Here is a 20,658-nt window from a genome sequence, read left to right on the forward strand (position 1 = left end):
CCAATCCACCTAGCCCGCACATCTTTTGGGTGGTGGGGGCAAAACACACACAGACACGGGGAGAATGTGCAAACTCCACACGGACAGTGACCCAGAGCTGGGATCGAACCTGGGACCTCGGCGCCGTGAGGCAGCAGGGCTAGCCCACTGTGCCACCTTGCTCCCCGTATGGAATCTTCTGGGGCATCACTGGACACTGCTTACCCTGTGCAAAACATTGACCATTCTTGTTTTTTTCCTGTCATTGAGCCAATGTTGGACCCAATCTGCCACCTTCCCTGTATCCCACGAGATCTCACTTTTCTTTCCAGTCTACCATGTGGCACTTTGACAAATGCCTCACTAAAATCCATGTAGACCACATCCACTGCACTACCCTTATCAATGCTCCTTTTACTTACTCAAAAAATTTTGATTACATGACACATCATCTTCCCTTAACAAAGCCACACTCACAATCCCTGATTAATCCATGCTTTTCGAAGTGACAGTTTATTATGTCTCACAGAATTGATTCCAATTATTTGTCGATCACGAAAGTTGAGACTGACCGGCCTATAATTTTCAGGCGTATACCTTGCATCCTATTGAAATAATGGTACAATGTTTTTTTTTTTAATTTAGATTACCCAATTATTTTTTCCAATTAAGGGGCAATTTAGCGTGGCCAATCCACCTAATGTGCACATTTTTGGGTTGTGGGGGCGAAACCCACGCAGACACGGGGAGAATGTGCAAACTCCAAACAGACAGTGACCCAGAGCCGGGATCGAACCTGGGACCTCAGCGCCGTGAGGCGGTTGTGCTAACCACTAGGCCACCGTGCTGCCCTATAATGGTACAATGTTAACGGGCCTCCAATCTTCTGGTGCCTCACCTGTATCTAGTCAGGATTGGAAAACTATCCTCAGAGCATCCGCTAATTCCTCCCGGGCTTCCTTTAACAGCCTGGAATGCTGCCCTGCCATGTACCCTACCACCCAGCAACGATTGCCTCTGCACCCAACCCTGGCGGGCTCCAGGTGTGCATCTAGGGTCGCTCTTGAGGGCTAATGTGTGTGGGGGAGGGGGTATAATCAAACAATCTCTATAGGCCCTCTGAAGCAGGCAGCAGCTGGCTAAAAGAGGCTGCTAAAAGTCAATGGGGTGTGAAATTCAATATAAACAAACAAGTAAAAAGGGATAACAGAAGGCATGCTGCAATATTGAAACCACCTTCAGGGACCTGGGACATGACCGGTCCAACCTAGGGTCCAGAACCCTAATAAAATCCCCCCCACCCTCTAATCAGTAGGTTCGGGATCTTTGTCAAAACCCGTACCAGCCTCCCCGAACAGGCGGCGGAATGTGGCGACTAGAGGCTATTCACAGTAATTTCATTTGAAGCCTACTTGTGATAATAAGCAATTTTCATCTCATTTAATTTCAAAACCCGCCTCAAAAATCCTACATCATCCCAATTTGGGGCATAGACATTCATCAGCTTCTGCTGGGGGGGGGGGGGCTTCTGCCAGGGTCAAGTGGAGTAGTGGGGGGGGGAGGCTAGGAAGTGGGCGTTGGGGTCGGGGTGGACGGGCATGGAGCACCATTGGCATGGCCTGCAAGGCAGCCATGCAGCTGACTGCCCACTGTGAATTTCAGGCCACAGATCGTATAGATGCCCCCCCCCTCCCCCTCTGGGTGCCCTCGGGCCTCAGCCGACCTATCGGTGGGATGGACACTCCAGCGCAACCAGTGCAATCTTGTTGGCAGGGATGAGGGTGTGTGGGGAGTGAAATGGATATATTGGGTCAGTGTCTCTGCGGAGTCTGCATGTTCTCCCCGTGTCTGCGTGGGTTTCCTCCCACAAATCCTGAAAGACAAGCTTGTTAGGTGAATTGGACATTCTAAATTCTCCCTCTGTGTACCCGAACAGGCGATGGAATGTGTCAACTCCCGAGTGTCCCACTGAATCCCGCACCATTTTTCATTGGAATTGATTGTGTTCCACATGGCACCAGTGCTAGCCCCTCCATGGTCACTGAATAAGTTCAGGTGCGGCACCAGTTCTGCTGTCGTGGAACTCCGCGAATCCTGCCCCGGTGTCAACACTTAGTCTCAGGAACGGAGAATCCCGCTACCTGTGTCTCACTGAAGACCCAATTGAGACATAACAGAGGGAGTACACTGTGACGGGCTTTCAGGGCAATGTTTATAAATTGTACAGCAATTTTCATACATTTTTTACATCTCAGACATAGTCAGACGTTGCATACAGTTCGAATCTTCTGCAGCATCAGGCTTGTTTCTGTATCTTTCCCCTCTGTGTTCTTTTAAGTAAGGGCCCCAATCAGGAGCTGATGTGCAAGCGGCAGAAATTTTCTGTGAAAATAAAAGTGAAATGTTTAGGGTGGACATTGAGAGCCCTTTTCCTTGGATAGTGATGTCTAGCATGAGGGGATATAGCTTTAAATTGAGGGGAGATAGATATAGGACAGATGTCAGAGGTAGGTTCTTTACTCAGAGAGTAGTAAGGGTGTGGAATGCCCTGCCTGCAACAGTAGTGGACTCGCCAACACTAAACGCATTCAAATGGTCATTGGATAGACATATGGACGATAAGGGAATAGTGTAGATGGGCTTTACAGGGGTTTCACAGGTCGGCGCAACATCGAGGGCCGAAGGGCCTGTACTGCGCTGAAATGTTCTATGTTCTATAATTTCTGTCTGATTTGTATCCACAGCTAACTTCCAACTGGAGAATAACCCTGATCTTAATCATAGAATCATAGAATTTACAGTGCAGAAGGAGGCCATTCGGACATTGAGTCTGCACCGCCTCTTGGAAAGAGCACTCTACTTAAGCCCACGCCTCCACCCTATCCCCACTTCATCCTTTTGGGCAAAAAGGGCAATTTATCATGGCCATTTCCACCTAACCTGCACATCTTTGGACTGTGAGAGGAAACCGGAGGAGAAGATGGAGGAGTCGGTGGTCGATCATGAGGGCCAAGTTGGGTGTTGAGGAAGAGGCCAAAGGCGGGAGAGCAACCGAGGGTGATGGTGGTGCAGTTGCATCTTTTGTTGGATAAAGAAAAGATTCTGCGGTGGGCGAAGGAGACGAGGGAGTGTACTTGGGACGGAAACGTGGTGCGAATCTACCAGGACTTGGGTGCAGAGTTGACCAACTAGCGGGATGGGTTCAATAGAGTTAAAACGGCCCTCTATAAGAAAGGAATGAAACTCAAGAGTGTTATATCCTGCTCGTCTGTGGATCACACATGAGAATCAGGAATGTTTTTTGATACGCTGGAGGAGGCAAGTCAACTTATGAGAAAACATGGACTAGGGGACCTGCGAGGACATTGAACTTTGGAGATGCCAGTTCAGGGAATATGGGGGTGTATGCCATGTGGATTATGGTATTTACTGTGTTTGGGCATGGACTGGGTAAGTGTGTACAACTGTTCTTGGGGTAGCACAGAAGGGGGGTAGGTCATTTCTCGAGTTGGGGCCACCATGCCAGTAGGTAACCACCTTGGAGGGTGTGGGGTAAAGGGGCTGGGGTGAGTTGATTTTCTTTCACTTTGTGTATTGAGGAGCGGCGAGGGAGGATGCTGAGGACGTAAATAGAGTTGGTGTGGAGCAGTTGGTTAAGGTGGAATGGCAGCGGACATCTTGGGTAGGCCCGAGAGTGGGAAAGGCGTGGACCTGAGGCAGCTGGTTAAAGAGTTGCAGTGGCTGATTCGGGGGAGGGGGAGATAGAGCCCCCCGACCCGGTTGATTACTTGGAACGTTCAGGGATTAAATGGGCCGATTATGAGGTCTCGCCTTTTGGCGCGAATAAGGAGTTGAAAGGTGAACGTGGTTTTTCAGGAGATGTGTTTGAAGGTGGGGGACCAGACGAGGTTGAGGAAGGGCTGGATGGGGCAGATAGTCTGTTTGGGGTTGGATATGAAGAGAAGAGGGGTGGCAGTCTTGATCACTAAGAAGGTGGCTTTTGAGGTGCGGATTATAGTGACAGACCCTGGGAGTAGATTTGTGATAGTGAGTGGATGCTGGTGAATGTCTATGCCCCAAATTGGGAGGGGGGAATTATAATAGGGTTCTGGACCCTGGTTGGACTGGTCATGTCCCAGGTCCCTGCAGGTGTCCACCATGGCAAAGGATCTGTTTGGGTTTATGGAATGCATGGGAGGGGTAGACGCGAGGCGGTTTGAGAGGCCGAGGACAAAGACATTTTCTTACTTCTCGCACATTCACCGGGATCACGCGCCGCTTTGGGTGGAATTGGGGGTGGCAAAGGGAAGTCCCCAAAGGCCGCAGTGGAAATTGCGTGTGGGTTTATTGGCGGATAAGGGGGTTTGCGAAAAAATCCGGAACTATGTGGAGCAGAATAAGATGGGGCGGTCTCCATCTCCAATTTTTTGGCTTTGCAGGTGGTGGTAAGGGGGAATTTATCTCGATACGGGTGAACGAAGAGACGGTGGTATGGGCTGAGAGTTTGAGATTAGTGGGGGCCATTCTGAGGGTCGACCGGAGGTACTTGGCGGCACCTGAAGAGGCACTGTTGAAGGAGAGACAGAAGCTCCAGATGGACTTTGGACTTGTGTCCATGGGAAAGGCGGTGGGGCAACTGCTAGGGCCAGGGGGACTGGATTCGGCTGTTGTATGAGGTGCCGAAGGTGAGTGTTCAGAGTAACAAGGTCAGCTCGGAGTACTTTGGGTTGTATTGGAGGACGAGGCAGCAGTGCCACTCTCCCTGCTGCTCTTTGCCCTAGCAAAGGCTCTTCGGGTCTCGGGGGAGAGGGTGGGGAGCACCGTATTTCTTGGCATGGGGACGATCTCCGGCTGTATATTTCTGACCCGTTTGGGAACTTCGACTTGATCATGAGATTTTGGGAGAGTATAGCCTTTTTTCAGGCTATAAGATCAACATAGGGAAAAGAGAGATATTTACAATTAGTGCCGGGTACAGGGGAGGAGTTTGGGAGAACTGCCACTACTGCTGGTGGTGGTGTGTTTTCGTTATCTTGGAATATAAGTGCCGCAGAGTTGGGCCCAGCTACCTAAGATGAATTTGGCGCGGTTGGTGGAGGGAATGAAGACGGCCTTTAAGAGGTGGGATGCGCTGCCACGGTAAAGATGACGGTGTTGCCGAAGTTTCTTTTAGTGATTCAGGACCTCCTATTCTTTGTGCCCAAATTCTTTTTTAGAAAGGTTAACAGAATGATTTTGAGGTTTGTGTGCGTGGGTAAGGCTCCGCAGGCTAGAAGGGTGTTCTGAGAGAGGGATCAACGGGGTTGGAGTAAGCGTTGTCAAATTTGCAAAACTATTATTGGGCAGCAAACATTGGAATGTTTAAAAAATGGGCAGTGGAGGTGTGGTTGGTGTGGGGGCGGAAGGAGGCAGCCTCGTGTAAAGGGACCAGTTTGTAAAGGATATGAAGGGCGGCACGGTGGCACAGTGGTTTCACAGCGGCAGGGACCCGGGTTTGATTTCCAGCTTGGGTCACTGTCTGTATGGAGTCTGGACGTTCTCCCCGTGTCTGCTTTGACAAAGGGTCATCTAGACTGGAAACATTAGCTCTTTTCTCTCCCTATAGATGCTACCAGACCTGCTGAGATTTTCCAGCATTTTCTCTTCGCTCCGCTTGTCTGCGTGGGTTTCCTCCGGGTGCTCCAGTTATTTCCCACAAATCCCGAAAGATGTGCTTGTTAGGTGAACTGGGCATTCTGAATTCTCCCTCAGTGTACCCGAACAGGCGCCGGAGTGTGGCGACTAGGGGATTTTCACAGTAACTTCATTGCAGTGTTAATGTAAGCCTACGTGATGATAATAAAGATTATTATTGAGGGCACTATTGCTGGCGCCCCCTCCATTCTCGCACACCAGATACTCCACGAGCCCTGTGGTGGTATCAATGTTGTGAGTGTGGAACCACTGGCAGCAACATCTTAGAATGGAAGGCATGTCCCTTGGGGGTACCAATTAACGACAATCATAGGATTGCGCCCGCAGGATTGGAAGTGACGTTCCAGGGACAGTGGCAGGTGGGAATAGAACATTTTATGGGGTTGTTTGTTGGAGGGTCGTTTTCAGACCTGGAGGAGCTGGCAGGGACATACCAGTTCAGAGGAGGTGTTCACCGCGAGGTGGAAGCTGTTTGTCAACTTCCTTTAGGAGCATTGAATCGTCGGGCAGAGGGTGGGGGGGTCGGGAGTGGGGGTGCGGAGGGTGGTGGGTGGGGGGGGGGGGTATTAATTTTCTGTTTGGGCTGTGGCTCTTGTCGGGTGTTTTTTATGCTTTGTTATGTAGATATATGAAAATGCCTCCAACAAAATATTTTTCATACAACGATATGTATAGGTTCTTGATATTTTTTCAGTAATCAGAAATGATAAAGGCGTGGTGGGGCGGGGAGTGGCACGGTTGATTATTGTAATGTTACCGTTCCAAATCAAACAGATATTCCACATGATTCTAGAAGTAAATCTTCCTGAGCAAAGGAACATGGAGAGTTTCTGTATTGCTGAAAATTTTCATTTGAAGTATTGTTTCAGATTAGTAAATCCATTCGCAAATTCTAAAATGTTTAACAAAATTAGAACAGTAAAATTATGTGACTTTAATTTTTCGAATGTAGATTGGCAAAAGGCTATTTTCAAGGGTAGGGAACGACCAGATTTCGAAAGTGTACACAGAGGAGGTTTGTCACCATTCTGTCTCTGGTCCAACCCAGCGACGGAGATGCATTGGATTTGGGTTAGGAAAATGAAGCAAATCAAACAGCTAACAGTGACCACCACATAACTTTGTTGACAGCAATTATTGAAAGGCACCAGAATATATTAAGAGCAAAAGTACTCAATGAAGGAAGAAATAATGATTTAAGTGATCAGGCTCAAATAGATTTGAAAAGTGATTGCAGTGTGAAGGAACAATGGAATAATGAGGACTTTTCGGAGAAATAGTTCAGGGTTAAACAAGGCAAACTCCTTTACAGGGAATAGGCAGAATATTCAAAGATAATGCATCCTGCGTGACAAAGGAAGTTAAAAGTTGGATAAAACAAATAAAGGAAGCTTGTGATAAATATCAGCAGCAAAATTTAGGTACAAAACTAGAAAATTATAAGTGCAGGGTAGGATTGAAAAATACAGGAAGAAAAGAATGGTTATTGGATTATCAGGGAGAACTGGATTGAATCCTAAAACATTTTATAAACACAGGGGCCGGGATTTCCCAACATTATTCCTGGCACAATGGCACAGTGGTTGGCACTGCTGCCTCACAGCTCTAGGGTCCCGGGTTCAATTCCAGTCCTGGGTGACTGCATCGTTGGAGTTTATATGTTCTCCCTGTGTCTGCGTGGGTTTCCTCCGGGTGCTCCGGTTTCCTCCCACAGTCCAAATGTGTGCAGGTTAGATGGATTGGTCATGATAAATTGCCCCAAATTACCTGGACTATATGCACGATATAGCACGGTAGCATAGTGGTTAGCACTGTGACTTCACAGCGCCAGGGTCCCAGGTTCGTTTCTCCGCTGAGTCACTGTCTATGCGGAGTCTGCATGTTCTTCCCGTGTCTGCTTGGGTTTCCTCCAGGTGCTCCGGTTTCCTCCCACAGTCCAAAGATGTGCAGGTTAGGTGGATTAGCCATGCTAAATTGCCCTCAGTGTCCAGAAAGGTTAGGAGGGATTATTGGGTTCAGGAGGGTGGAAGTGAGAGCTTAAATGGGTCGGTGCAGACTTGATGGGCCGAATGGCCTCCTTCTGCACTGTATGTTCTTTGTACGCGGGGCATACTTTTCACTGTTCCTCCGTACACGTGACAATTAATAAACCTAAATCTGAATCTGGGGTAGGGTGGGGCCTGGGGCTCAGTAGACTGCTCATCCAGAGGGTCAACACATACTTGATGGGCCAAATGGCCTCCTTCTGCCCTGTAGGGATTCTACAGTTCTATGGACATTAGGCATTTATAAGATGATGCAAGTTTTTTGACAGAGTAGAGCGAATAAAACTATTCCCTCTGGCATGTGGTCAACAACCAGCTCAATGGATTAAAAATATTTGTCAAGATCTGTCCAAAAAGATGTTGAAAACTGATTCCATAAATAATTTAAAAGTGAGGAATTTACAGGCTTATGAACAAGAAATATTTGGATTTGTATCATTAATGCAACATATTGTAGATGCTGGAAATCTGAAATAAAGACAGCTCCACAGATTCCGTCAAGCCTGCCGAGTTTTTCCAGGTTTCTTTATTTTTATGGCATTTGCATAGCACCTTTCATGGTCACCTGGCACCTCAAAGCACTTTACAACCAATGAAGTAGTGGGTAGCACGGTAGCACAGCGGATAGCATTGTGGCTTCACAGCACCAGGGTCCCAGGTTCAATTCCCTGCTGGGTCACTGTCTGTGTGGAGTCTGCACGTTCTCCCTGTGTCTGCGCGGATTTCCTCCGGGTACTCTGCTTTTCTCCCAGAGTCCAAAGACATGCAGGTTAGGTGGTTTGGCTATGCTAAATTGTCTTAGTGTCCAAAACGTTTAGAAGGGGTTATTGGGTTAGAGGGATAGGATGGAAGTGAGGGTTTAAGTGGGTCGGTGCAGACTCGATGGGCCAAATGGCCTCCTTCTGCACTGTAGGTTCTATATTCTATGAAGTATAGTTACTGTTGCCATCGATGTTGGGTAAGGACCAGAGCAACGTGGCTGATACCCCAACACTACTTCAAAAATGCTGATGAGATCTTTTACGTTTACCTCAGAGAGTGGACCGTTTAACATCTCATCCAAAAGTCCACCCAATACCGCACAAGATTTTCCATCTTGATTTTTCTGCACAAGTCCTGGATGCTGGATCGAACACACAACCTCCTCATTGAAAGGTACAATGGCTAGAATCATAGAATTTACAGTGCAGAAGGAGGCCATTCGGCCTATTGAATCTGCACCGGCTCTTGGAAAGAGAACCCTACTAGCCCATCTAACCTAAGAGCAATTTATCATGGCCAATCGTGGAGAATGTGCAGACTCCGCACTGTGACCTAAGCCGGGAATTGAACCCGAGTCCCTGGCGCTGTGAAGCAACTGTGCTAACCACTGTGCTACTGTGCTGCCCACTGAACCACAGCTGATGCACACACAAAGCAAACATGGCCTGGCAGTAACCACAAGTCCTCTTTGAAGGAGCATTGCTGCCTTCACAGCACTTGGGACCCAGTTTCAATTCTGGCCTTGGGTGAATGTCTGTGTGGGGTTTGCACACTCTCTCCCCCCCCCCCCCCCCCCCCCCCCGCAACCCCATGCCTGCATGGGTTTCCTCCAGGTGCTCCGGTTTGTGGTAAACCCCTGTTGCACCTCTATTACGTGATGTTGGTAGTTCCTGCCTGCTGACTCCGCCCAGTACGCGGAGTATAAATGTGTGTGTCCTCCAGCATGCAGCCATTTCGCCAGCTGCTGTAGGAGGCCACACGTCTTAGAGCAATAAAGCCTCAGTTGTATTAAACTCGTCTTTATGCAACTGATTGTGCATCGATTTATTGCTCTAAGATTTTCAAAAGCTGGACCTCCGTATCAAGCCGGATCGCCTGCAGCTGGATCCGCAATCAAGCGACGCCAAAAAGGACTTTCAGCACTGGCTAGCTTGTTTCGGGGCGTACATCAACTCAGTGACCAACCCTGTCTCAGAGGCTCAGAAAATACAGATACTGTACTCAAGATTGAGCTCCAATGTCTTTCCGCTGATCGAGGACGCGCCAAACTACGCCAAAGCCATAACGCATCTCAAAGAAAATTACGCTCAGAAGACGAACATGTTATTCCCCAGGCACGTAATTGCCACTCCCTCTCAACTCCCTGGTGAGTCCATAGAAGACTTCTGGCGGGTCCTAATCCCACTCGTCCGGGACTGTGACTGTTAGGCCGTTACGGCCACAGAACATTCAAACGTCCTTATGCGGGATGCGTTTGGTACGGGGATTGGGTCGGACCTCATACGCCAGCGACTGTTAGAAGGAGCCACGCTCGATCTAGCAGAGACAAAGAAGCTTGCGCTCTCTATGCCGGTAGCCTCACGCAACATTCAGGCCTACACCCCCAGCCGCATGGCCCACCCCTCCTACATATCGTGGACCCTACAGACGGCCGCCCCAGCGGGGGCCTTACCCTGCCAGTACGCCTGCGCCACACGCCGGCCAGCGAACCCCGGGGTTCCCCAATGTTACTTTTGCGGCCAGCAGAAACAACCCCGCCAATGCTGCCCGGCCCGCGATGCCCTTTGTAAGGCTTGCGGTAAGAAGCAGCACTTCACCGCGGTATGCCAGGCTTGTGCAGTCGCAGCTATCACCCCCTCGTTTACGGACAATGGGCACCACCGTCTTCACCTTCCCGGACCACATGCGGCCAGTGGGCGCCACCATCTTCTCCTCCTCAGACCACACGCAGCCAGTGGGCGCCGCCATCTTCTTCTCCTCAGACCATGCGCGGCCAGTGGGTGCCGCCATCTTCCCCTCCGCGCAACACGTGCGGCCCATTGGCGCCGCCATCTTGTTCAACCCCCGCCACGTGTGGCCGATGGACGCCGCCATTTTGTCCTCCTCAAGATCTTCAGGCGCCGCCATCTTATCTCCCCCAGGGCACATGGGTACCGACAGCATTCCAGGACCTGTGTACCCTGGACTCCCCATCATCCGACACCAGCGACGACCGACAATGACTCGCCTCAGTGACCATCGACCAGTCCGCACAACCTGGCCACCGCATCGACCACCGTCAAAATCAACGGACACGTTACCTCTTGCCTGCTGGACTCCGGGAGCACCAAAAGCTTCATCCACCCGGATACAGTAAGGCACTGCTCCCTCGCAGTACACCCCGTCAACCAAAGAATCTCCCTGGCCTCCGGATCCCATTCCGTGCCGATCCGGGGGTACTGTACGGTCACACTCACGGTCCAGGGCGTAGAATTCAGCGGCTTCCACCTCTACGTCCTCTGCACTGCCCTACTACTCGACCTGGACTTCCAGTGTAACCTCCAGAGCCTAACCCTGAAATTCGGCGGGCCCCTACCACCACTTATTGCGTGCGGCCTCGCGACCCTAAAGGTCGATCCGCCCTCCCTCTTTGCAAATCTAACCCCGGACTGCAAACCCGTCGCCACCAGGAGCAGATGGTACAGCACCCAGGACAGGACCTTCATCAGGTCAAAGTTCCAGCGGCTGCTTCGGGAAGCCATCATCGAGGCCAGCAAGAGCCCCTGGAGAGTCCAAGTGGCAGTAGTTAAAACTGGGGAGAAACACAGAATGGTCGTGGACTACAGCCAGACCATCAATTCCTACGGTCCAGGAACCTCCCGGCCTCCCTGTGGTAGTATGACTAGAGGTATTACGGTAACTAGCAATGCTGAGACACCATTGGTGGAGAAGGCTCGCGGCTCATTGGCCCAATGGTATGTAACACTAGGCACCCATTGGCTAGAGCTGTAAGGTAGCTCCGCCCTGTAAGGCGGGGTATAAGAGCCCCGTGTGTTCCCCACATTTTCCTTTCTGTACCTGAGCTGCTGTGGAAACATCTTGTCTATTAAAGCCTTCAGTTCAGACTACAACCTCACTTCTGTGGTCAATTGATAGTGCATCACTCCCGCTGGCAGGAGGCTCTCCCTGTAGCACTGCACTCCATTTGGTCACTACTGTGCACCGCCACTAACAACACACCCCATAAACGTAAATTTGCCTTCCCCAGGAAATCCATATACGGGGTGTCACTCCCGACTTGGCTCGCAGCTCCAGGACCCATCCTGCTCCGTAAGCACGTTCAACTCCACAAGGCGGACCTGTTGGTGGACAGGGTGCAATTGCTCCATGCAAACCCCCAGTATGCCTACGTGGCATACCCCGGTGGCCGCCAGGATACTCTCTCCCTCAGGCACCAGCAAGTTCCACACACACATACTCCCCTCCGGCCCGGCGCCACCCTGGCCTCCCCTACACTCCCAGCAGTTACCTCCCCCAGGACCATCCATCCTCCCCCTACCCACGGCCGAGGATGAAGAGGATTTTGGTACGCTCCTGGACTCACCGAAGACCAGACCAGCATCAGCACTGCCGCCACCACTGCAACGCTCCCAGCAGCACGTCAAGGCCCCGGACCGGTTATACGTCTAACTGGTCCACTGGACTTCAAAGGGCATTTTTGTTCTCTCAAATATTGTAAATGTAAACTCATTTGTTGTATATAGTTCTCCACCACCCCCGCCGGACTCAATTTTAACAGGGGGTGAATGTGGTAAACCACTGTTGCACCTCTATTAGGTGATGTATGGTAGGACCTGTACTACAGGTACATTGGTAGTCCCTGCCTGCTGGCTTCGCCCAGTAGTTGGAGTATAAATGTGTGTGTCCTCCATGCTGCAGCCATTTCGCCAGCTGCTGTGGGAGGCCATACATCTTAGAGCAATAAAGCCTCAGTTGTATTAACTCAAGTCTTTGTGCAATTGATCGTGCATCACGGTTTCCTCCTACAGTCCAAAGATGTGCAGGTTAGGTTGATTGGCCATCCTAAATTGCTCCTTAGTGTCCAAAGATGTGCAGGTTAGGAGGGGTTATGGGGATCGGGCGAGGGTGTGGGCCGAGTTAGGATGCTCTTTTGGAGGGTCGGTGCAGACAGCATGGGCCGAATGGCCCCCTTCTGCACTGTAGTGATTCTATGAAATACATATGCCAGGCTGAATGGCATCCTTCTATGCTTTAAATTTAAATGATTCAAATCACAATATCTATACTATTTTCCTGGTTGAGGTGTTGCTGGAGTAGAGATTGGGGAACCTCCGTAGCCACCTGGGATGGCCACTTGCAAAGGGAAACCTGGCCACTTGCAAAGAATCACGGGAAATATGGCCAATGCAGGATCCAGACGAACTCAGAGCTTAAGGGGGGGGGGTTGTTGGGTTACGGGTATAGGGTGGATACGTGGGTTTGAGTAGGGTGATCATGGCTCGGCACAACATTGAGGGCCGAAGGGCCTGTTCTGTGCTGTACTGTTCTATGTTCTAAGTGTATATTTGCGACTAGACAACCAGACACTATCGAAAACCCCAACCGATTTGCATTCCAATGGCCCATTTCCCCAGAACAAAAGACTTGTACTCGGGTATCAGATACAGATCCAGACGCATCGGCGCCACTCCCTTCACCCAGGAAGCCCAAACAGCCAAGGTCAATACCCGCTCAGGACAGACCCAGCCATCAAGGCACCCGCCCATTTATTGGCTAAAATCTAAGGCAGTAATCGAAGCCTGCTGAATTATTGGGTCCAAAGCTAAGGACCGCCCAAAAGCGCGCAAAACCCCCGAAGGATAAAAAGAGACACTGTCATGTGTTCAGTCTCTTTTGGCCCTGGCGCCCAGCACTCTCTTGGCCCCGGCTTGTGCCCAAAACCAATTGCAGTACCAAGATCAGAAGCAAGTTCAAGACCAACGATCGCTATCAGATGGATGAGCCCTGCAGAAACAAAGTCACTTCTCCAGACCCAGCCACGCCAGATCCGAACAAAGGCCTTGTTCCTCTGCATAAAGCCGGGTGCCTGCAGTTAAGTACAGGTTGTTGTAGTGTTAGGTGTAATTTAGCTTGCAGTGTTTTATGTTGCATGTCCGGCGAAACCTTGTGGTGGTATCGCCTGATACCTGGCGACTCTAAAGCAATATCATCATTAATAACTGTCATATTAGTATCCAGTTAAAAAGAGCAACATTATTGGTGTCTCCGGTGCAAATTGGCAACATTATTGGCACACCTCACAGAAATTCTGCTTGACGTATGCCGAAAGAATCATTGTGTTCCCTCACCTGACACAAGGTGGAGCCCTCAGCTTGGATCACCTTCACAATGGCCACAATGGGGATCCACATGATACAGAAGATCATCATACACCAGCCAAGTGCTGTTGACCAGATAGGATACTCAACAGATCCATAGGTTGGTGGGGTGAATGTTGCTAATGACGAGAACAGGATTACCTGAAGGCAATAAATGTACAAAACAAGGTCTGAAATGTGATGAGACAGGTTATCTACAGAATGATTATTCTCTGTTCAAATCACTGAAAGATGTAACATCTCCTTACTGCCAGCAAACACGGAGAGATAAAAACCCAACACGCCCTCCACCACAGCCAGAAGAGCCAATTCCGTTCCCCAATCATCATCTCAATGTCCTTGATGAATCTGTTTACCCCTGCGTGAACAACAAACAGAGACGCACAATCATTTGGTGTGTCCTGTCTTCAGGGCAGCTCGGAGTGAAGATATTTAGACAACGTCCCCATCGGCAACTGACAGGAAAATGGCTGCAGTAAAAATTATCCCAACAAAAATTAGCCCAACAAGAACAAGAGGGTAAAAGCAAATTACTGCAGATGTCTGACAACTTCTGTGGAGAGAAAGGGGAGCTAACGTTTCGAGTCTGGATGACTCTATGTCAAAGCTGAACAAGAGGGCAATAGATACAGGAAACTCTGCCCTTGTCTTATTGAGCTTTGGAACCAATTGAGGAAACATCTTTGATAATTGAGGACAATGACGTCCCAGAAGGACTATCTGCTTTGAGACAACCAACTCATGTGTCTTGGTTCTTCTGACAATGGAAGTGCTCATTCTAAAAAACAATTATTTTACTTGATTTCATTTTTTTTCTCTGTGGTACTTACCATAGATCCAGCTGAGACCAGTAACTTCCAACAGTGCGGCTATAAGAATGCCCCAGCCAGCACAGAAATGATCAATTAATTTTATCCAGTAAATTCCAGCCTATAAAGAAAAGATGCTGCATATAAAATTATAAAACTCTCCATTCAACAGAAGTGATGACCGGGACACTAAATCACCACTTTGACTCAACTGCTAACTTGCTGCCACTGTCACATTGCTATCTCTCTGATCACGATGAATACATTGGAGATATTTACACACCCAGTAAACTCTAATCTGCCTTTTACACTCCATCCAGTGTCTTGAACTGAGCCTAGGCAAATTGCATTATGATCCAAATCTTCCGATTGGCATTGCTGCCGCTTTGTCTGGCGTTGAGCAGACGGAAAGCAGCCCACTTACCTGAATATGGGTTTTCTGTCCAAATGTCCAATGCAGGATCCCAAAGAACTCCCTCAGCACAGGAATCCACAGAGAGAGTGGCTCCAAGAATCAAGGTATAACTAAGGTTAATTACTTAAAGAAAAACAGAAAATACTGGACCATCGCAGCAGGTCTGAGAGCATCCGTGGAGAGAGAAAGGAGCTAACATTTTGAGTCTGGATGACTCTTTGTCAAAGCCAGAGACAACAGGAAATAGGATCAGATCTGTTTCAATGTATACTGTTGTTAGAGAGGGGGGGGGGGGGGGGGCACATGGAACAGTGGGATTGGATAGAGGGCCAGCGGTAGTTGGTGATTGACAAAGATGCCGTGGACAAAAACTCAAAGGGTATGAAAATGGTGAAGGTAATGACTAAGAAAAATGCTGATAGTGGCACATTAAGAGATTAGAATGTGTTACTAACAGAAGAAAGGTAAGCAGTGTGTCGAAGGACAACCTGGAACAGGGAACAGTTGGCCAAAGTGGGATGGGGTGAGGGGAGGGGGGCAATGGTGAAGGAAAAACGGACCAATGGAAGATATCAAAATGAATTGATAGAATTTCGGGGCAGCACGGTAGCATGGTGGTTAGCATAAATGCTTCACAGCTCCAGGGTCCCAGGTTCGATTCCCGGCTGGGTCACTGTCTGTGCGGAGTCTGCACGTCCTCCCCGTGTGTGCGTGTGTTTCCTCCGGGTGCTCCGGTTTCCTCCCACAGTCCAAAGATGTGCGGGTTAGGTGGATTGGCCATGCTAAATTGCCCGTAGTGTCCTAAAAAAAAGTAATGTTAAGGGGGGGGTTGTTGGGTTACGGGTATAGGGTGGATACGTGGGTTTGAGTAGGGTGATCATTGCTCGGCACAACATCGAGGGCTGAAGGGCCTGTTCTGTGCTGTACTGTTCTATGTTCTATGTAAATAAAAATTGGGTGAATCATAGAATTTACAATTCAGAAGGAGACTATTTGGCCCATCGAGTCTGGATCGACTCTTGGAAAGATCACCCTACTTAAGCCCACACCTCAACCCTATCTCCTTAACCCAGCAACTCCACCCAATACATTTTGGACACTAAGGGCAATTTAGCATGGCCAATCCACCTAACCTGCACGTCATTGGACTGTGGGAGGAAACCGGAGCACCCAGAGGAAACCCACGCAGACACGGGAGAATGTGCAGACTCCACACAGACAGTGACCCAATGTGGTAATCAAACCTGGGACCCTGGAGCTGTGAAGCAACTGTGCTAACCACTGTGCTACCATGCTGCCCAAAGTGGAGTTATCACTACCTATCACTGGCCCTCCAACCAGTTCCACTGCTCCACACCGCCACAACTGTATAACTCTGATCCTATTTACAGTTCTCTCTAGCATTGACAAAGAGCCATCCAGACTCGAAACGTTAGTGCCCTTCGCTCTCCACGGACGCTGTCAGACCTGCTGCGATGTCCCTTTTCTTTCTATTTATGTTTCAGATTCCAGCATCCGCAGTAATTTTCTTCTATCTAAGTATTTACAGATCCCACTTACTAATGAATGAGTGCCTGGGTGGATGGGTGAGTGAGTAGAGGAGCAAGTTAGTGAGGTAAGTGGACAGGTTGACAGGTAGATAGGATGGCAGGTGGGTAAGGAGGCAGGGGGATAGGGAGGCAGCTGGATAGGGAGGCAGACAGGTAGCGAGGTAGATGGGTAGGGAGGCAGGAGTCGAGTGATCAGTTAGTTGGGTGTCTGGTAGGAGAGTGGGTAAGTGTCCAGGGTCAATTGTCCAGGTTTTTTGGGTCGGTCTTCACAGTGGAAGACACAAATAACATGCCAGCGACTGATAGAAATGAGGATATGACAGGTGAGGACCTTGAGAGGATTGTTATCACTAAGGAGGTAGTGATGGGCAAGCTAATGGGGCTAAAGTAGATAAGTCTCCGGGCCCTGATGGAATGCGTCCCAGAGTGCTAAAAGAGATGGCTAGGGAAATTGCAGATGCACTAATGATGATTTACCAAAATTCACTAGACTCTGGGGTGGTCCCGGTGGATTAGAAATTAGCAAACGTAACACCACTGTTTAAAAAAGGAGGTAGGCAGAGAGCAGGAAATTATAGGCCGGTGAGCTTAACTTCGGTAGTAGGGAAGATGCTGGAATCTATCATCAAGGAAGTAATTGCGAGGAATCTGGATAGAAATTGTGACATTGGGCAGACGCAGCATGGGTTCATAAAGGGCAGGTCGTGCCTAACTAATTTAGTGGAATTTTTTGAGGACATTACCAGTGCAGTAGATAATGGGGAGCCAATGGATGTGGCATATCTGGATTTCCAGAAAGCTTTTGACAAGGTGCCACACAAAAGGCTGCTGCATAAGATAAAGATGCATGGCATTAAGGGTAAAGTAGTAGCATGGATAGAGGATTGGTTAATTAATAGAAAGCAAAGCGTGGGGATTAATGGGTGTTTCTCTGGTTGGCAATCAGTAGCTAGTGGTGTCCCTCAGGGATCCGTGTTGGGCCCACAATTGTTCACAATTTACATCGATGATTTGGAGTTGGGGACCAAGGGCAATGAGTCCAAGTTTGCAGATGACACTAAGATGAGTGGTAAAGCGAAAAGTGCAGAGGATACTGGATGTCTGCAAAGGGATTTGGATAGGTTAAGTGAATGGGCTAGGGTCTGCCAGATGGAATACAATGTTGACAAATGTGAGGTTATCCATTTTGGTAGGAATAACAGCAAACGGGATTATTATTTAAATGATAAAATATTAAAGCATACTGCTGTGCAGAGAGACCTGGGTGTGCTAGTGCATGAGTCACAGAAAGTTGGTTTACAGGTGCAACAGGTGATTAAGAAGGCAAATAGAATTTAGTCCTTCATTGCTAGAGGGATGGAGTTTAAGACTAGGGAGGTTATGTTGCAATTGTATAAGGTGTTAGTGAGGCCACACCTGGAGTATTGTGTTCAGTTTTGGTCTCCTTACTTGAGAAAGGACATACTGGCACTGGAGGGTGTGCAGAGGAGGTTCAGTAGGTTAATCCCAGAGTTGAAGGGTTGGATTTTGCGGAGAGGTTGAGTAGACTGGGACTTTACCCGTTGGAATTTAGAAGGATGAGGGGAGATCTTATAGAAACATTTAAAATTATGAAGGGAATAGATAGTATAGATGTGGGCAGGTTGTTTCCACTGTCGGGTAAAAGCAGAACTAGGGGACATTGCCTCAAAATAAGGGGAAGTAGAATTAGGACTGAATTTAGGAGGAACTTCTTCACCCAAAGGGTTGTGAATCTATGGAATTCCATGCCCAGTGAAGCAGTTGAGGCTCCTTCATTAAATGTTTTTAAGGTAAAGATAGATAGTTTTTTGAAGAATAAAGGATTGAGGGTTATGGTGTTCGGGCCGGAAAATGGAGCTGAGTCCACAAAAGATCAGCCATGATCTCATTGAATGGCGGAGCAGGCTCGAGGGACCAGATGGCCTACTCCTGCTCCTAGCTTTTATGTTCTTATGTTCTAATTGGATTTGTTTGGGTCCGGGGGAGTCAAGTCAAGTCGGTGGGTGATTTGGGAGGGTGAGGGGGATAGTTGGGGGACATACATGAGGGATAATTAATGGGGTTGAGGCTAGTGAGTGGGTCAGTAGGAGTGAATTGGGTAAGGGCAGCACGGTGGCGCAGTGGGTTAGCCTTGCTGCCTCACGGCGCCGAGGTCCCAGGTTCGAATCTCGGCCCTGGGTCACTGTCCGTGTGGAGTTTGCACAATCTCCCCGTGTCTGCGTGGGTTTCGCCCCCACAACCTAAAGATGTGCAGTCTAGGGGGATTGGCCACACTAAATTGCCCCTGAATTTGAAAAAAATAATTGGATACTCTAAATTTTTTTTTTAAATGAGTGAATTGGGAGGGGGGGGGGGGGGGAGGGTCAGTTGCACATTACCCAGGAGTTGGATTGTTATTTTTCTGCCTAACATTTCCTTGGTAACTAATCAGTGAAGTAAATCAGGATTATCTGAAGTATCTGACTGTAACTCAGAACAGGAGACTTTTTCAAGGATTCCAAGGAACAGTGGACTTGCCCATCAGAAACTCAAACTTACTTCCACAAAGTCAGTGATTGAGAACTCCTGAAGGGTTCTCCTGAAGGGATCCTGAAGGGATACACCCATCCTGGGATGTCCACAGCTCTCTGATCCTGTGGAGACTGGAAGATCTGTATTCCATGACTATGGTGATGTGGGTAAATACAGTATTAGAGACCATGGGCGTGATTCAGAAGACAGAAGTCTACGTGTGGATGTGTTTGGCGGGGAGATCACGTTGGCCGCAATAGTGAGATCATGGCCTGTGTTTAATGACGCTTAGTCCCAAAAATTAGGTCCCGCATGAATCTTACCAATACTGGCCCCCTCGCCGTCTGATTCGCCGAACTCACACCTCAGCTGCTCGCCGCTAACAAGAGGGAGCTGCTTTTAAACGCTCCCTCACCACATACTCCAAGTCAACACATGAGCAGAGCAGCCTGCAGATCTGCTCCTCACTGTGGCAATGCCAACCTGGCCAGGCTTCTCGATGCCGTCGATGAGAGGTGGGACACTTTTCCTCCATTGGACAACCAGCAGCAGGGTCAGCAATGCCACCTGGGAGGCAGTGGCAGCGGCTGTCAGTGTGGGCATCATGACCAGCAGGACCGCCGTCCAATATCAGAGGAAGATAACTACCTCTACCTCTAACTTGCAGGGTAAGTTACCACCTCTCTCCTACCATCAGTTCCATCTGCCACCTCTCAAATTTCCAAACTCCCCTTCCTCCGCCCCCAATCCACTGGCTGACACCTCGTACCCTCCCCACATTCAATCGATCTTCAATCTTGTTCCTCAGAACACCCTGGCACCCACCCTTCATACCTAGGTGTGGTGCCCACACATGCCACCTGCTATAGGCCCTCCGATCCATCAAACGTGCGACTCACAACGCCCTCCCTTTGTCCCCGCAATAGAAGATAGCCCATAATAAGGGGGAAAGGGAGAAGATGGACAGGGAGGAGTCCCAGAGACCTCAACCTTTATGAGGAACGGGCCATGGATATCACGGGATTGCCTGAGGAGAAAGAAGTCACCGACAATGAAGGATCCACTGCCCCTTCACCCAGATGACCTGCCTCAAATGAGCTGTTGATGTCCCACAAAATTATCTTTCCTTCTCACTGACCACATGTCCATTGTCTTGTAGGATCACTATCTGATGAAGCCAGACCATCCGGAGTTGTACCGACCTGCTGCCACCCAAGAGGACACCCCGAAGGAGAGCTACAAGGAAAATATAGGCTATGCATCATAGTTTACACCAGCACCTTCCACCAGCGCAGAGACACATGCCTTGGTGGTGAGACATTATTGGAAAGGCTTCGAGGGCACTATCAGGTGAGCACCACACATTTGCCGATGCATATCAGGCGGAGAGAGGAACATCCGAGGGAGTCAGCAGTCGGTGATCGGCTGGGTCCAGGACACAGCTGGATCCCTGTCAGATGTTGAGCCTCTGGCCAAGGTCCTCCCTGAGCTTAT

The 20,658-nt window shown here is 49.1% G+C and overlaps 1 protein-coding gene across 6 annotated transcripts in view; it reads right to left on the reverse strand.

Annotated features, from left to right (window-relative positions):
• Positions 1-2,173: 2,173 nt before the first annotated feature.
• Positions 2,174-20,658, reverse strand: part of LOC119952363 (sodium- and chloride-dependent neutral and basic amino acid transporter B(0+)-like) — a 109,605-nt gene continuing 91,120 nt past the window's right edge. For 5 of the 6 annotated variants that reach the window (XM_038776064.1, XM_038776062.1, XM_038776061.1 and 2 more), the window contains 4 exons: positions 14,689-14,788; positions 14,107-14,216; positions 13,829-13,999; positions 2,174-2,361 (listed from right to left, as the gene is read on the reverse strand). In XM_038776064.1, coding sequence (XP_038631992.1) covers positions 2,224-2,361; positions 13,829-13,999; positions 14,107-14,216; positions 14,689-14,788 — 519 coding nt within the window. In that variant the 3' untranslated portion in view covers positions 2,174-2,223. The remainder of the gene's footprint in view (positions 2,362-13,828; positions 14,000-14,106; positions 14,217-14,688; positions 14,789-20,658) is intronic. The other variant, XM_038776063.1, reaches the window with a different exon arrangement.

The sequence above is a fragment of the Scyliorhinus canicula genome, chromosome 17, assembly GCF_902713615.1.
Source record: "Scyliorhinus canicula chromosome 17, sScyCan1.1, whole genome shotgun sequence".
NCBI classification, from domain to species: domain Eukaryota; kingdom Metazoa; phylum Chordata; class Chondrichthyes; order Carcharhiniformes; family Scyliorhinidae; genus Scyliorhinus; species Scyliorhinus canicula.